The 18725-nt window shown below is 37.0% G+C and overlaps 1 protein-coding gene across 2 annotated transcripts; it reads right to left on the bottom strand.

Annotated features, from left to right (window-relative positions):
- Positions 1-144: 144 nt before the first annotated feature.
- LOC307129581 (keratin, type I cytoskeletal 18) lies at positions 145-10947 on the bottom strand. Of its 2 annotated transcripts, XM_079822128.1 has the most exons (8): positions 10527-10947; positions 9497-9579; positions 9165-9321; positions 7280-7444; positions 6396-6521; positions 5670-5908; positions 2396-2430; positions 145-595 (listed from the first exon to the last, which is right to left on the bottom strand). In XM_079822128.1, the coding sequence occupies exons 1-8, from the start codon at positions 10875-10877 to the stop codon at positions 303-305; spliced, it is 1449 nt and encodes a 482-aa protein (XP_079678254.1). In that variant the 5' UTR covers positions 10878-10947; the 3' UTR covers positions 145-302. The 2 variants fall into 2 exon arrangements, with proteins under 2 accessions (XP_079678254.1, XP_079678255.1); XM_079822129.1 differs by lacking the exon at positions 2396-2430.
- Between the last annotated feature and the right edge of the window lie 7778 nt (positions 10948-18725).

The following is an 18725-nucleotide window of genomic DNA, read 5'->3' as shown; positions in this document are numbered from 1 at the left end:
ATTCACTGTCACTTTAGATCAATTGAATCTGCCTTACTGAATACAAGTACTCATTTCTTATATTTCTTAATTTCTAGTATACTAACCCTAAACTTTCGAACGTAAATGTACATTATAAATAAATAACAGCACTGACCAGAGAATGAGAATCAATTTTGTTTTAATGTGGCACAGAAGATTAACAAGATCGTCATGGTCTTCACAATGATAGCCTGAGCAGGAAGAAGGAAAGAAAGACAGAGAAGAAGAACCACTCAAGCTGTAAGATTAGGAAGAGAAATGTAGGATGTAGCCGTAGAAAGTCACTCGCTCTCCTCCACCGCATTTAGAGAAGCTTCCTCTTCGTCACGTTCAGCAGGTTTCTTCTCTTCCTCCACCAACACCTTTTGATCTACTAACTCCTGCTGTTTTGTCATCTTCTCTTCCTCCACTAACTCCTGTAGTTCCGCTAACTCGTCTTCCTCCCCAAAACCGTCATGGCTGTTATGATTAGTAGGATTTTGCTCAAGTTCTCTCTGAGAGACCACCTCTCCGTCCACTATTTCTTGAGTGATGATGATGGCTTTCTTAAGACCTACGGAAGACGGAGGAGGAGCTGGAGACAGAACATATAGGCTGGAGGTTAGAGTCAGTCTTAATTACAGCATTTATGTAGCATACAAAAAACAAAAACAAAAAAATAGTCACAGGGCTTGACATTAACACCTGCCAAATGCGGGTGGGTTTTATATATTATATAATTATAATTTTATAAATAACATAAATTTTTCGATGGTAGTCTAAAATTTAAACTAAGTGCAATGTAGTGTTGTCAAAAATATAGATTTTTCGATACATATCAATACTGAAATATCTGAAACCCTTCCAATAGTCATTTTCCGCAGATACATGATAACAGCTGCTCTTTCTCTCTCTCTCATCTCTCTGTCAACGAGTTGACGCACAAACCTGCCTCCCCTCACTCACTCATTTCAGTTACAGGGCTTTAATTTCGCCTTGGGATTGCACATATTGCGCAATCATTTTACTCATTCCCGCAGATTTTGTGCCCACACATAAAGCCACTTTTCCGGACTAAATTGAGTACTTTTTCATTGCTTATTGCGCTTAAACAGTCAAATACACTCAAAATAATGGCAAAATGCCGGTCTTGGTGACTATTCACGTAAACACAGTCAGTTATGTTTTAAGTGAACGTAAACAGTTGAGAAAGAAAACGCATGTGTAACAGTATAATGGATCCGTGCGTCAGCTCTTAAAGTGACAGTAGCCTAATAAACCTGCTGCCAAATTATGAGATAACATTAAAAATATCTATATGGCAGTTTTTCCCCATGGTATCGATGTCAAAATTGTGGCCAGTGAAAATACTGAGTGGCTGGTAACTTTGGAAAACCACTAGCCACTCTGGCTGGAGCAAAAAAGTTAATGTCAAGCCCTGGTGCTGCATATATTAGTTGAGAAAGCAAAAGTTATCGGCTGGTCAACATTATTGGGGACATTCTATGAATCACGTGCCTATTGGAGTTTGATAAGGTAATTTTTAAAGAAAAAAAAAATATGAGAAAAATAGTGTTTAAAAGATAAAACTCTGCATTGCACAATTGCAACCTTATAAGTGACATTCAACAAATATCCACTTTTTCACATTTTTATCATTTTGTCAAATTTTTAAGAACATAAAACAAAACCAGTCAACTAAATACTAATTTCTTTATATTTCTGTTCAAATGTTTGCTGTCAGCAAGAAATGAATACCTTTATTCAGCAAAAGATGCATTAAATTGATCAATAATCATTTATATTTCAAATCTGTTCTTTTAAACTATATATTTATCAAAGAAACAATGCATCACGGTTTACACAAAAATATCAAGCACAGTAAATAGTAATAAGTAGGAGTAAAATTACATTTTAAAATATATTCAAATAGACAACAGTTTCATGAAAATGTAATAATATTTCACAATATTACTGTATTTTTGAGCAAATAAAAGCCACACAAACACAGCATTACAGTATATAATATATAAATATATGTTAGATGTGATTAATATATAAGTATCACCAGAAATCAGAGCTCAAAACAGAGATGGCTAAAAAGGCATATATGTATATGAAGGACACAAATGGCACTTGTTTCGTAGAATGGCCCTTTTGCTTCTTTAACAAATGTAATATTTGCATGAGGTTAGCAGTGAGAAACATAAACAGTGTGACTGACGCATGTATATTCGGCCGGCGAGGGCTCAGGGAAAGCAAAGTTTACTCGTCTGTATTAGACCGTAGAGCAGTGAGTGATGATTAGTATCAAGACAAGCTGGATGTGGGTTAGGCAAGCGTGTTTGTTAACTCACACTGGACGATGCCTAAAATCTACACGTCACAGACTCACCTGCATACAACGCCTGCTCTAAAGAAAATTCCTCTCTGTGGGAGGGAAGAGAAAACATGAGAGAGTGGCACAAATGGAGGAACTTGCTGGGAAAGGGTGCAACTAATTATTCAAGACTGGGGGGATCGAAGTCAAGATGTTAAGAATCGTTCACTGAAAAACCCACACTGAGCGACCACTTTCCTGCATACCGGGGTGGGGGGGAGGTGACCCCCTCACTGTCTATGAGTTTAAGTGCTGTCTGTTTTGAAGGACACATGCTTGCTGGGACATGTTTCTCACAAGCCTGTAGGGAAAGAGTTTGTGCCTTGTGTTTGTTACTATAGTGTGACTTCACCATGGAAAGATGGTGCACGCTAGATTTGCATGGGCAGCTCACAAGGGAAATGGTGTATGGAAACAGCAATATTGCAATCTGTCAACAAATGCTTTTCAAAATGAAACATTTTTGTATTTGTTCTGAACTACACAAAACATTTTAACAAACAGCAAAATTCTCATAAATCACTCACCCTCTGAAGCCATCCTAGGTGTATATGACTTTCTACTTTCAGCCAAACACAATCAGAGTTATATTAAATAATATAAAATTATTAAAGGAGAGCAAAACAAAACGCTGGTCAGGAATTAGAAGTCTAAAACGAGAAGTTGGTAAAATAAGAGAAAAGAGAAAAAAACGCTTACGTCAGGTCAGAGGTCACTCCTCCGCCGGAACTTAACTCTCTCGTGAACATGCACACCGCCATTGCGAGAAGCCAGTGATTATACAAGGCCTATACAAATCTGTCACTCACTTTTCCTCAAGTAAAAAATGTGCGTGTCCGTTAAGTCCACAAGGCCGCAGGGTGTCCCATTTGTCATGTCATGTCTCAGAAGGGTGCTCGCGAGCGCCCCCTTTGAGGTCGATATGCGCCCTCTATGCGCACTTCTGCCGAACCCGCACTGGTGCGGGTTACGCAGTGGACTTCTTCACGACAGTCAAAGCGGCATTACGTTGTGAAAGTGCGGACTCAGAAGAAGACCGTGAGGGTTTAGGGTGCCATTTGGGACAGGGCCGCAGTCGTTTATGAACAGTTCATTGAATCTTTGATTCAACCGATTCATTCAAAACGCTGAATCATTCAGTAACACACTGTTGCTGTCTTTGTTTGGAACTATTTTTGCTGCTGAAATCGAACAAAAACACTCAATATTGCATCTAAAACGTAAGTGACTTAATGTTAATTAATTTTTTATGGAACTGTCATAAAAAATCGGTGTCATTTTCAGTCGTGACGGTATTCAGGAAAACAGAAAACTCTTGGTTCTGTCATGTTGCTTAACTGTAGGCTATATGTTATAAATATAAAAACCACAATTTGTAATTTTAACCGTGTATGTTAATTGAGTTTCTTTGTATTAGCGGCGCTCAGTTGTGATTCCTCCTCCTCCTCAACAGCGCAACCTTGTTACCGTCAGTTCATTATACATTATATATTATTATGAACTATCGATCACCACACTAAATGAATGCAGAATCATTCTTGCATTTTGTTGATTCGCTAGTTATTTTTTGACGTTTTAATCAGGATACATGTCCGGTCGGGCAAGTAAAATTCTCGTTCACTTGCCCCTTCAGAAAATCCACTTAATCCACCGGACACGTGTTAACGTCGAGCACTGTTATAGTTTTTAAAGTTTTAAATATGGATATTGTTCTTACAAAAACCCATTGCCTCGCTTCAGAAGGCATTTATTAACCCAATGTTCGACGTTGTAAAGAGCCATACCATTGTGCAGAGAGTAAACCTCAGTAAATTTCTGAGCTTGTGCTAGTGAGTGGGGGCGGGGCTAATTTGCATAGTCATGAGTCCACGTATACTAAATGAAGCAAGAGTGTAGAGTTACATTCAAGCTATTTTAAGGCACAAACTATTTTTTTCACAGAAAATGTCATTTTGCTGATCAAAGATGAGTTTTAAGGGATTAAACTATTGACTACAAGGGGATTTTAATATAACTCTGATTGTGTTCAGCTGAAAGAAGAAAGTCATGTACACTTAGGATGGCTTGAGGGTGAGGAAATCATGAGGAAATCACAAAAAATGTTTTTTTGTTACATCAGAGTTTTGAATTTATAATTTTTTTTTAAGTCAACATGATACACGTTATTCCAAATTTGTCTACGTAATCTTATGAAATGACAACAATACTTTTATATCAGTAGCAAAATCATCGTGAAAATACAGTGAATTTTTGAAATATTAGCCCATCCTGTCCTAACTGGTACATTCTTAAAAATAAAGGTTCCAAAAGGGTTTTTTTTTCCCATAAAAAAAATATTTTGGGTTCCACAAAGAATGTTTCATGGAACAGTTCTTAAAAGAACCATATTTTTCTTATGTGAAGAACTTTTTATTAATCTGAAAAACCTTTTTCCAAGATAAAGAACTTTTTGTGCAGTGGAAAGGTTCTATGGATGTTAAAGGTTCCTCATGGAACCATAAATGCCAATAAAGAACCTTTATTTACTTTAAGAATTACTGATACTTTTTAAGAGCTTCTATGGGATCAGGCTTCACACTCTCAGAAAAAAATGGTACAAATGGGACAGTACCGTTTCAAAAGGTTGTAATATGTACCATTTAGGTGCTAAAATGTACACTTTAGGTACTACTAATATGTAACTGTAAGGTAATTATATGCACCCTTTAGGGGTAAATAAGGTAGAAAAGTATACCTTTTGAAAGGGTATCAACCCAGTGACAGTTTGTACTTAAAAAAAGAAAAAAAAAGAAAAACAAATTCACGATTCAGCTCATTAAGGACTTGAGGCGATTAACCCTCTGGTGCTCTTTGGTCATTTTTGACAGAAAAATGTTATGTTTATTTTTTTTCTTTCTATTTTTTTACTTAATCGGAATGGTACGAAACTTGGCGCTTGCTATGTGAACACAAAAAAATAATGGACATGATTTGAAAAGGTTATTTGTACACTTGTACTCCTCTGGGTCACAAATGGCCACATTGGAAATGAATGGGAGACGAATTTCATCTAAGTGGAAACTTTTGATACAGCATAAATATAATTTAGTACCATAAAATCCCATAAAAATACAAAATATGAAATAAAAAACATCGAACTAAAGTATAGTACATTCTTTTCATTGCATTTTTTTTTCGGCCATTTTTGTCCTCCGAGTGAAGAACACCAGAGGGTGATTCTAGCATTGAGCTGGAATTTTTTCGCCATCCATCCATTTTTTAATCACTGTTCACAAACTTTCCATCTTACCTGTTTTTGTCCCCCTTGCCGTCAACAACCCCCTCCAAAAGACCATGATAGCTGCCGATCTCTGCCTCGAGTTTGGACTTAATGTTGAGCAGCGCCTCGTACTCGGCCGTGTGGCGCTCCACCTGGGCACGCACCTGTCCCAGCTCTCCCTCCAGCTGCATAATTTGAGAGTTTTGTCCACTGACTTCCTGACCGTAACGTGCTTCAGTTTCATGCAGTGAATCTTCGAGCGAACGAATCTGCAAGGAATAAGAAAAGTTTGGACACTCTTGAGTTGAGTTTATGTTTCCCATGAACCTTGTGAAATAAATGCCTCTGCTTAAATGCTTGCAATTAGAAATATAAATTCTTTAAATGAATTATATTTTATTAAATGTATTGTTTTTATTAGTACTTTTTTCATAGATTACTATTATTCTAAAATGTGGAAAAATAAAAACAGTATTTATTATGGAATATTAATTTTGAGTTAAAACTGATAATAATAATGTAATAAAGAATGAGTGTGTGCGTCACAGTTATACAATCACTTTTGTGCAAAAAATGATCTTGACAAACCACCGTATAAAAACAGCTTCTGTTTTCCCATGGTTAAAAAAAACACTTGGGTGCACAGGAATAATGTGTACATTCTAAATTGAATGATGCACATGTCTGACAGGTGAAAGTGCTGAGAATGCAGAATGATTTGTCAAGCAGATAATTTGTGTAATTTGTGTACCGTACCATGTTGTGCAGAGCCTGCAGGTCAATTTCTAGAGATTGTCTCTGCCTGCGCAGCTCATTCAGCTCTGTCTTTCCCGCCTGCAGAGCTTCTGTGTTCTGAGTCACCTCAGCTGTTATGTTGTCAAACTGGATGTAGAGGAACAAAGAGTAACAAGATCTTCAGGTCACATGATAATATAGGTCCGCCTTATAATTATAAACAAAGCTCTCCATAATTAAAGGCACTTTCCCACAGGGTACAAAATAGAGTCACAACTCACGGAAATGAAATGAAAGGAGGCGATTAAGCTTAGTTTCTGTTGAGGAATGTCATTTCTGTCGAATTTTTGCTGAATTTCTAAATATAGTTTAGCACCCTTATTTGTAGCATGCTACCCTTAGTTTATTTTCTAGCATAAATAATAATTAAATAATAAATCATTTAATAATAAATAAATAATGGTAAGAATTGATGGAATTTAAAAATAAAATAAAACTAGGTCTGAAAAGGTAATATGATTCCAAGTGCTAGTTTGTGTGAGAGCAAATGTTTGTTTAGAGATGAATGAGATTGCAAACAGGCCAAAATCTCCAATGTGTTGAAAATTATCTCATGATAGGACCATTTTAATTTTAAAATAATAGTTTAGCTTATAGATCTAATAGAAGGGGTGAATTCAGGTTGAATGGGACACTGTTTCCCAGTCATCTCAATGTCAAAATGTGTCCCAATCAACCTGAATTCACCCTACCTACCAAAAAAATCTTAACATTTTTAGTATTTTGTAGTATTTGTTGTATTTGTAGCCTTGTAATGGAACGCCAAAGCGTAGTGTATTGATAGAAAGTGCCAACAATTTGGAAAACCACAGAGAGGCAACATACGAATGCACAATATGACTGACTTTGTTTTGATACCAGGCTTCGGTTTCCTCACGGCTCTTCTGCGCAGCTCGTTCGTACTGCATGCGGATGTTACCGATGGTGTCATTGAGGTCTGGACTGGTTTTACTGTCCATTTGCACATTGACTTGACAGTTGCTGATCTGGTTCTGCAGGCTGGTGACATCCTGTGAAATGATAAATGACTTTAGTTATATGGTTTATAATAACAGGATATGACTGACAACAGTGTGGCTACTAGAGAAGTGATGTTGTTTAGAGCTTGCCCTAAAGCACTGAAAACCAGGTGGGAAGATCTGCACAGATGTGCAGACCGATCGGTGTGCAACATCAAAGTACAGCGAGAGCGATTAGAGAACAGACGGATTGGTCTGTGCAGCGCCACTTCAAGTCGAACACATCTGTTGATTTTTTGGTGACTGCCCACTTTTTAGCACGTCTTAGTTTGGGAAGTATTTTTGCCCGTATATATTTTCCCTATAGGCATTTCTAAATTTCTAAATAAGCCAACGTTTAAATTAAATATTAAATTAAAGGGGCTATATGAAGAATTTCCATGTATGAATCACTTTTTTATTGCCAACGTGCGAACAGCTTGTAATAAAACTTTAAAAAACGAGACCTTGCCTGATTTCCTAGGCTGACTATGAAAGCCTGTAGACTGATTTTTTCTGAAGGACGTTTTTGCCAGGAAAATAAAAGGATGTGACGTTTATGCTCTATGAAACGGATGATTATGTTCAGGATTATAGTGGAAGAGCTGTTCTGTACTGTAATGTCAATGTGCCATGCAAAGAAAAGGGATTAATTCTAACTAATTCAAATAGTCTCACATGTAGTCTATAGTCTCAAAAATATGCTTCATAATCAAACTATCAACAGTGTAATTTTTATTACCTCATCTGTCGGCGTGATGCCGGTGAGTTTGTGCAAAGTCAAACATATTCACATCGCTATGATCAGATGCTTTCTTAACTGCTGCTTTCTCACCGCCTTTATTTTTGTTTATTTTGTAATTGAGAGGAAAGCGCGTAACAAATATACATTTACATATTCATCTGTCGTTGCTCTTAGAAGCGTGGACGGCATCTGGATGTTCATTATATCGCTGCAAAGGTATTTATTTTTAGGTAACTACTGTAAGTAACTTCTTTTTCCTTATAAGCAAAAAACGAAAAACTTTGCTTTCGGTGCATTGAATCAAGTTCAGTCTCTTGTACGTTATTTGTGCATGAGTGCATGTACGAGCAATAAGTTGCTAGCTGCAGTTCACCTAATGGCCACCGGTGTCACTATTAACGAGTTTCTGAATTTACATAGCCTATAATTATGGAAGCTTGATTCCGCCACTTAATAAAAAAGCTTAATATATCAGATTTGCTTGATATAAACTCATAAATGTGAGCTATAAAGTCAGAATTGCGTTATATAAAGTCGCAATTGTGAGAAAAATAGTCTGAATTGCGAGTTTATATCCTGCAATTCTTACTTTATGACTCACAATTGCGAGTTTATACCTAGTGAGAATTGTGAGATATAAAAGTCGCAATTATCTTTTGAAATGTTTTATTCCATGTTGGAAACAAGCTTCCCCTTTAAATTAAATAAATAAATAAAGAGCTTCAATAAAGAGTTCTTGAATCAACCTTTGATTTGAAACAGAAAAGTCAGAAATCAGACAAAAGTATGAATCATTGTGAATGACAAAATTGTATGAGATCATAATACATATAAAATAATGTATTTTAAGTTTATGCAATATTAATGTTAAGTATCTGTTAACAGGCTGTTGGAGTCTCATACAAACACAGATCGGTGAGTAGTACATGTGTAGGTGTCAGGTGTTTGTGTTTAATTAGTGTTAAATAGTGTGTTTAAGGCGTATACCTCCTCGTGGCTCTTCTTTAGGAACGCCAGCTCTTCTCTCATAGACTCGATCTGGCTCTCCAGCTGCATGCGGCCCATGTAAGTGTCGTCCAGCATCTTGCGGAGACGAGCAAGATCCTGCTCCACCCCTTGCCGCATGCCCTGCTCTGACTCAAACCTGCCCGGATGGGACCGTTCAGTTACATGAGAGACTACAGGGTGTGTCACATTTACAGCGTATTGACAGCTTTTTTTCCTTTTTTTTTTTTTTTAACAATATTACATACTATTTGTATATTTGCATTCAGTTAAAAGTCAATACATTTCTTAAATATTATAAATAAATATCTCACTTGACTTTGAAGTCGTCAGCAGCCAGCCTCGCATTGTCTATCTGTAGAAACAGTCTGGCATTGTCCAAATTCATTTCCTGGATCTACAAACACACACTGATGTCATTGTCTTGCATTGATTGTCTCAAAAAAGCTTTTATTAAGCTTTCTGCTGATAACCAACAGAGGAAAATAAACTATAATAAAATAAACAAATATAAATGTATTTATAAAATTTATAAAATTGTATGTATCTCATCCGTGAATGCAGTATTTGTTTTTGCGGCCCTTTTTAACACACCCAGTTTTCTTTTCAATTTTCTTTTTAATATTTCTTCCATTTGACAACAATTATCTTCTGTCTGTCTTGCTGCTTTGGCGAGGTCACTAATGAAAAAAATGTCTCTTTACGTGGTTAAATAAAGATTACTAACTAAAAATACATAGGCTATTATTTTTTATTGAACCAATTGAATATTCGGTAGCACTTTATTTTACAGTACTGTTCCCCATGTTTAAACTGTAATTACAATAACTGAGTAATAACTAGATACTAACCCTAAACCATGTAGTTACCATATATTACCTAGTTCTTTCTGTGCACATACTGTAAAATAAAGTACAACCGAAAATTTTTATTCATTACATACATTCTCATTAAAAGTTTAAAGGTCGTTGCAGTTCTTGAAGTTGTTCTTACAAGCTTAAACAGATACACAAATGTTTAGACACACGTATATGCTTGAAATTACATTTTAATTTCAAATTTGATTTTGAATGGATGAGTTGGAGCAGATAAAGCATCAACAAGTGTCCAGCATTAACTTGCATCTCGTGAAGTTGAGAAAGTCCAAAAAAGGGCAGAGAGACTTCGCAGAAGCTCTAATATAACGTCCACTGTGTTATTTCATAGTTTTGCTGACTTTACTATCATTCTAAAATGAGGAAATAGCCATAATAAAGAATGAACAGGTGTGTCCAAACATTGTCTGTGTACATTTTGATAAAAAAAGCATGCGTGGATACTTAACAAAACCTTTTATTTGCTCACCTGGTTTCTCAGATCAGCAATGACCCTCTCGTAGGCGCTCCAGTCTCTGCCGCTCTCAGCTTCTTTTCTCATCAGAGCCTCTCTGATTTGCTCCTCCAGTTTACTGTTGGACTCCTCCAGCAGTCGCACTTTTGACAGATAATCCCCCAGACGGTCATTCAGACCCTTCATGGTCTCTTTATCATCTGCTGGGCCTAAAGAGTTGCTGTTGATCTGCACATACGGACGCAGAGTGTTTGCCAGATTCCCTAAGGTGGATGGGGAAACGGCCCCAAAAAAACTGCCCCTGGAGCCCATGCTGCCAGACAGGCTTGAGCTGGAGAAACTCCTGGAAGCGCCCTTGAACGACATGGTTTGGATTAGAGGTGCCTTTGAGCGTGCTTGCGGGACACGGTTTGTTGTTTTACCTGCAGCAGGTAGTAGTAGTGTGAGGGGGGTTTGGGAGCAGCTATATATAGACTCTGGCTCTCTACAGTGATTGGTCTGTGGGAGTGCAGGGCTGCACCTCTCTCATTTGTTTGCAAAATCCAAAAGACGATAAACAAACTAGTAGAGAATTGTGTTGCCAAATGCACAGGGCTTGGTTGGGTAGTGACTGATTAAATGTAATTTGCATTCCAAAAAAAAAGAGTACTTGTAGTATATTACATTTTATACTGCTAATAATCAGATTATACTTACTTTTTTATTGATTACATGTTATTCACAAAATGGCAGTAAATTGTTCATAATTTATTGATTTTCTATCTGCTAACGTTTCTAACGTTCAAGTTTTTGGAAGGGGAAATTGCAGACCAGCCACTAGTTAGTTGGCTGCACTGTAAAAAAAATTGCCAGGAATTTACAGTATTATTTTACAATAAATTACTGTAGAAATATACAGTGAAATGAATGCATGCTGGGTCATTTTCTTACAAATTACTGTTAATTAACAGCAAAATTATGCTGACATAACAGTAATTTACTGCTCTTTTTTTTTACTGTGAATGATAAAGTTGTCTTTAACCATACCATTGTAACGCTTCATTCACACAGGGCGTTGGCGTTGGCGTCAATGCTTCTCATTTACTTTGAATGGGTTGCCGAACTGAATTGTGGGTTCCACTACGTCGCGTCACTGGCATTGCTCGCGGCAGAAGTTGAAACATTTTCAACTTTTTAAGCATCAACGCAGGCGTCAGCCAATCAGATCACCTATGCCAATACCCCCAGTGCAGACGCTAGCCAATTACGTTCATGCAACACCGGAAAAGTAGAATGATTGGCTGCTGTTACTATGACGGTTGCGTCAGCACGAAGCTTCAGACACGCCCTCAGTCAAGCTTTGACGGCGATGCCCTGTGTGAAATACAGTAAGAAGTTATATAGTTTAGTACTAATTGTTTTGTCACCATTATGGCGATCAGTGTTACATTGTGTTTTTGATCTAGCCAAGTCAGAAGTGTGGCAAATTAAAATATTTGTTAAACCGATGACGAGCTAGAATGTAAACAAAGCTAATTGGCTGATTTAAAGTTAGTCCAACTATACTATTATTAGCGTTATTTCAGCATAAAGATTTACCATTATCTTATTCCACATTCATAAATGTTTGTAAATCGATATTTCACAATAGTAAAGCAGCTGCTTAAAACTTATCTTTGAAAGGTGTGATAACATCGTATAAACACAAAACCCATCACCTAATGATGCACAGACATATAAAATACAACAATGGTGACACTCAACAAATAGCCTAATAATAATAATAAAGATAAATTCTGATTCTAAATAAAAAATTTGAATAGTGTGTTAAGTCACATCTTTTTGTTTTTTATTTTAAAATTATTTATTTTATGATTTAATTGTTACATTTATCAATGTATGAATCCCCTGCAGTTCCTTCAAGAACACCAGTTTGACCTTAGTCTAAAAAAAGTAATCAAAATGATGTTATCTAAAATATATAATGCAATTACAATTTTCGTCATGTAATTTGAAATCGGTAGGCTACTGTAACGGGCTACAATTTGTAAGTAATCTACTCAGCACCAGTGTTGGGGGTAATGCATTATGAGTTACGTAATGATATTACTTTTTCCAAGTAACTAGTAAAGTAACACATTACTTTTCAAATTTACAACAACATATCTGAGTTACTTTTTCACAGTTATTTGACTGATAGCTCTCCTGCCCCCATGTTGAGAAAAGTAAGTGCAGAGGCGTTGTGTGTACACATGATGGTTATTGTAGTTCTAGACTAAATGTGAGCATTTATTCATCTCAATTGCACAATAAAGATTCTGCACTCCTCAAAATTAATAAAATCAGTAAAATGCAAAATCAGAGTACAATGCAAACCTCCAATAATTAAATGTTAAATAAAACAACTATTTTTATGCATAATCTACCTTTATATTTAATTTACCAATGTCTTGCTGCTGACCTTTGATGATGAAAATTACTAGATTTTTTTGTTTTTATTGGTAAAACTTTTTTCTCCTGCATCCTATTCTACCATTATCCAGAATGGCAGCAGAGCTGCGCCCTCTACTGTTCATGCGTGAATTTGCATTTTTACCTCAGCCTGGGGCTTATTATTTCAATTTTGGTATCAAGAGGTCTTTACCGTTGCACAAAAATATAACTTTTTGTTATAAAAAAACAAAAGCAAGCCCAGCCCAGGTGAGAAAAAGTAACGCAAAAGTAACGTAACGCATTACTTTTCTTAAAAAGTAACTAAGTAACTCAATTAGTTACTTTTTAAGGGAGTAACGCAATATTGTAATGCATTACTTTTCAAAGTAACTTTCCCCAACACTGCTCAGCACTGCAAATGCACGAGTACAAGCAAGTTATTATACCATTGCATACCTATACAAGACATCAGAATAGTTCAGTTCACGAGTTTGCATGATCATAGAATCATATGGCAAAATATAAGGCTTGGCATGCATAATTAAAAAGTTTGCTCTTAAAGCAGCACTAGGTAGGTTTTGCTCTCTGGGTCCCCCTACAGTTGGGAAACAGTATTGTCCTCTACCACTGTCGTAAACGGTCATTCTACATCAGGGGATGCATCGCACGTGCATTTATTGACATGACAACCATGATAGCCCTGAACACTGCAGGAGTTCACATGCAGGTGTTCTGCTTGCGTCGCGTGTGAAATGTCTTCATCCCAGGTAGGCTACAGTGGCATATGTTTCAGCATGTCATATGATATGAATATAATTTTATGGGTTTTATTTTTTTTTCAAACGCCAAATGATCGCGATGCTCACGTTTACAAGCCAGCGTCATTATAGTAGCCTAGTCTATTGGTTCCCGTTTTACAGAATCTATATGATACTTCAATTCAATGTTTGAGTGGTAGGTAATAACCATATGTTATTACGCTGCCCAATGTTGATCCTCGTCCTGCCTTTAATCCGATCACTTTCTCGTTTCCTCTTTTTGCTTTCCTCCGACAAAACCTTTGCTTTCTTAATTTTCTGTGCTGCTTCGGCCATGACTATAACATTCGGCTAACAAATGATAGTTGGGCTTGCAAGTCCGAATTTAAGGAAGTGGGGGTGGTGGTGGAAGTGACTTATATGCCGTAAAGCAGTCGAATTTTTCTCGGATTACTACCCGAAACCCGAAGTTTAAAAGTACGATTAAAAACGATACAGACCCCGTCAGGCTATGGCAGACGTGTCATTCAACCTATTGTAAGTCGATGTATGTATCATCACAACACAAGAGTCTTGAAAATATTTTATAAAGGTTGAAAAGTTACCTAGTGCTGCTTTAAGAACAGTATGCACCATTTTTATATTTTGCTAATAAACTACAAACAAACAACCAACTTACATAATCTAATAATCGAGATCGAGGTCGAGCTCAAACGGTCCTGAGCGCGTTCATGGCACTGTAGCGCGAGCTTCCTATTGATGATGTACGCGCAGGAGCTCAAACATGGGAATCTGTGAAAAGTCAATCTTATTCTTCCCAATTGCGATCGCACAAGCGAACGTAAACTTTTTTTTTTTAATATAGGTTGCGGCATCCAGGATAAGCACAAGTATGAACCACTTTGACGAACATTACAACACTCTCTGTTGTAAACAAACACAGCGTCAGGTAACGTGTGAGTTTGCACCAAACGTCATTATGCGACAGGAAGCTCGTGCTCCAGAATTGCCTGAACGCGCTTAGGACCTTTTGCCCAGGCTGTGGATTTCAGGTAGGCTAATATTACAAAGTAACGTTGTAAATAATATTCAGGTTCTTGCACAGACCGATCGTTTCGCTTCATAAGACCTCAATGTATCGCCAGGGGCTATTGGTATTCATTTTGTTTTGCCTGTATATGTTTGTTTTTTTACTCAGTGACATCCGTTACTGACTTATGAATTGGCTTGACATATATGATTAATCACCAAGGACCACGGTTTCATTTTAAATATCTCCTTTACTGTTCTAGTGAAGAAGAAAAGACACTAGATGGCCTGAAGGTAATTACTTTAAGTAAATTAACAGCCAACTTTCATTTTTGGGTGAACTTTGATCGAGGTGGAAATTCAAAATCATAAAAGTAAATATGCCCTTTGTAAAGTGCATATCTCCGAAAATCTGTCAAGAAAACGCCAAACTCATATTTAATTCTAGTAGGCTATTTAAAGAAATAAGAAATTAGATTTTGCTTTATCTTTTGTGACAAAATGCTATAGCAATAGTATATGGGGTAAGCTGTCACACGGGGAACCATACAGGCTTTTCATCAAAATATAAACACCGTAAATCCTCTAATATAGGCCCGGGCCTTTATTTTACTCAAGCGCATCGCGGTCCAGGCCTTTATTGGAAGGAGGCCAGAATTAGAGGCAGGCCTCAATTTCTATTTGAGCAAATCAAACTACCAGTAGAATGACTAAAAATGAGATTTTGCGTCTATTTCAACCTATAAAATACTAGGTTCATTTATTGAAAACGTACAGTTACCATAACATTATGGTATGCATACAGAACATTAACAACAAATACCGGTAATTCAGGCTAAATTCCAGTGTAGAAATATGGTAACAAAAACGTAGCAAACATAGGCTACCGGTAGTGCATTGTAAACACTTAACCATACACGGTGATAATTAGGTTATTGATTCATAACAAAAGGCAACAGACACCTTACCGCTCCAAAGTTTAACCATTCCTGTCTCGTTTGGTTTGAAGTTATTAAAAAAAAAATCCTCCAATTCTGTTTAATCCTCGTCCTCCTCAGTTTCCTCCTCCTTTTCATCTCTCCCTGTAAACTCCTCATCACTCGCGCCAGCTTCTACAACAAGTTAATTATTGTACAGATCCTCTTCGTCCTCCTCATGTTCCGCTGACCGCTGCGCGTCTGTTCTCATCCTCGCGCCGTAAACGTTAGCCTACCGGACCCGGTGACTGAAGTCTCACGTGCGAGTCAAGAGAGGTGATCAGACATCCCAACCTGAAAAAAGTCATTTCAGGGAGGTATCTCTCCTAAAATTATGTAGATCACTTTTACTATTTACATAAGCTGCTTATACTACTATTTATGTAAACTGCTTTTATTTATATTTCATTGCAACTTTAAACAGGTCTAAGGAGTTTGTTGTTTTCATGTAGCCTTGGCAACTAGCCGACCTGAAAAATATGCACATGAAATGAAACTTGTTTAACTCAACCATAACATGTTAGTTACAAACTGTAGAGCGTGCAAGATTGTCATTATGTTTATACTTTATACTTTCGTTTTTTGGGGCGAGAGATAAAAGCCCGAAGAGATAAAAGCCCGCCCACACTGACAATTGATTGGTTGACTTACCGAAACAAGCCAATCAGGACGCTCTCCGTCTTACATGCGCTTCATTAGGTGCACACTAGCACACACACGTAAGGTTTCTCGCTCTCTCTCCCTCTCTGTCGTGCGCGCGTCCACAGTTTGTGTCTCGCATGCGCGCTCTTGCTCGCTCGCTCTAGATTGCGGGAGAATTTTACTAATTCGCGGGCATCAGGGAGCTGCTATAAATATGCGGGAGACTTGGGATGTCTGTGTGATTGACATGACCAGTACCCTGTGGTACTTGCATGTTACTATCACATGCAAGCATAATGTTGAGGCCTGCCCAGAAAAACGTTGGTTCTAATAATAGCCCCGGCCGCCATTAGAGACCGGCCTTTATTTACCTTCGGTGACAGCGAGACCGGCCAATGTTGGAGACCCGGCCGCTAATGGAATACAGGCCAATATTAGAGGATTTACGGCAGTAATAAAACAATTATGAATCCGAAAACAATTATTACATAGCAAACATATAAAATGTAAAAAATATAAGCATACAGTTTTTTTTGTATATGACAATTTCTGTATTTGACATTGTATACAAAAACGTGAAATATTTGCACTAATAGCCCAGGGAAAAAAGAGTTAATTGAACACACACTGACCTTTTGTGAAAACAAGGCCCAATATCAATAGCTTATGGGGCAAGTTGTCACACGAGGAACTTACCATTAAACAGTTTTTTTGCATGTATACACTGGAAAATATATTGTTGGCTTAACTTAAAAAAGTAGCCTGGTTGCCTTAAAATTTTGAGTTAATTAAAGTTAGTGTAGTGAGTTACAAAGGTGGAGATCAGTTTAATGATAAACAGAAACTCAAAATATTGTTATCTGAACCACTTTAATTATCTTAGTTGATAAAGAAAAAAAAGTTGTGATAAATCATGAAAATATTATTTTAATTTATTTTTGTTTCATCAAAATACAAACAGTAAAACAATTATGAAACACAAAAAAGAATAACAAGAAAGAAAAGAAACAACATTTGATACATTTCTAACATTTAAAGTGCGTGTCAAATTTCCCCAATTTGACATTCATGAAAAAACCTCTGGTCCTCCAACCATTCAATTCAACCTTAATTGTATGGCTGACTCGTGTTTAAATGTTTATTTATGTAGCCTACATTCTTTTGTGCTTCCAAATAATGAAAGTGCATTTTATATTTCTAATAATCGTTAGAATTATGTGATCATTCTGGAAGAATTTCTCAAGTCTTTATGGCATCTCTTGAAGCGTGGCGTTTTTCTTCTTGTGGCCACATGAGGGCAGCAGAGCACACTTGGTTTCTGTTACACAATGTTCTGCAGGAATCATGAAAGAGTGTAGTTCTCTGTGTAGGGAACATGCAGGAATATAGGGTACATTTATATTATAGCTACCTGTAGGAACATTTAAGGAACATTTAAGAGAATGTTCTCTGTCATCAGATTTTTCTTTTAACCACAGGAATAAATCGTTCTTTGAGGTCAGATCTTTTTTTAATGATTCATTTGAACTAGTTCTCAAAAGTGGTCTGAACGATTCATTAATGAATCGCAGCCTTCTGAATCAGTAAAAGCGGTTCTCAAGTTAAAAAAGTCAACTCATTGGGCCTCATTCATGAAACATGAGCAGAATGAATTTGTGTGTATATCGTTCTTAAAGTCGCTCTGACGTAAATTTTCGGATTCATGAAAATGTCCATATTTTCAAAATGTTAGTTGGTACGAAATAAATGTACACCTCCTCCCTACCACGTGCAAATGGTGCGTAAAACATTTGAACGTTCTGTTCTAATTTAGGCAAACTGACGACATTGTATTTTGATGTACTACCATAATAATATTTCAAGTTGATTTGCCCAGTCTATTTTTTTTGTTTTTTGTTTTACTGTGGTAACAGGCAGCGCTTGTCACTGTCACTTTTTACCACACTGTCCAATCACAGTGGAGAAGGGGCGGGACAAAAATTACACCGACCAATCATCCCACAACAACAATAATGGAGAAGTTAATACTGCTTTTTACTGCATTTTTTATATTCAGTAATATTCTTCAAAATGAGATGCTAGTAACACATTACCGCCATGGATATTCTGTATCATAGCAACCAAACTATCTCAGCTGGAAAAACGTTGCCCTTGCAAAGCGCTTTCAAGCGCCACCAGCTGGCCGTTTTCAGAAGAGCACCAGGCGTTTTTTAGCTGGCTAAAAATGCTTTGGTGGACACGATAATTGAATATTTATTGCTTGGCATATGCTCAGTTAGTCTCTTTAGCATTTATGCAAAATACTGGAGCCAAACCTGAGAAAGAATTCCAGAAGATTCCACAGCGTTCCTGCACACGTCATTTGCAGTTGTAACTCATGGGCGGGGATTATGCTA

Source organism: Gobio gobio, assembly GCF_949357685.1.
Source record: "Gobio gobio genome assembly, chromosome: 7".
NCBI classification, from domain to species: domain Eukaryota; kingdom Metazoa; phylum Chordata; class Actinopteri; order Cypriniformes; family Gobionidae; genus Gobio; species Gobio gobio.
Note: the sequence above shows the minus strand (reverse complement) of the source record. Positions and strands in the feature narration are given on the sequence as shown.

What these genes read in the sequence shown, in the direction of transcription:
- LOC307129581 (XM_079822128.1), bottom strand. Translation starts at nt 10,877, where the DNA reads ATGTCGTTCAAGGGCGCTTCCAGGAGTTTCTCCAGCTCAAGCCTGTCT. An exon ending in AAGCCTGGTATCAAAACAAA is followed by an intron (nt 6,522 to 7,279) that starts GTCAGTCATATT and finishes CTCTACATCCAG; the next exon opens with TTTGACAACATAACAGCTGA. An exon ending in AGAGCAGGCGTTGTATGCAG is followed by an intron (nt 596 to 2,395) that starts GTGAGTCTGTGA and finishes TTCTGTCTCCAG; the next exon opens with CTCCTCCTCCGTCTTCCGTA.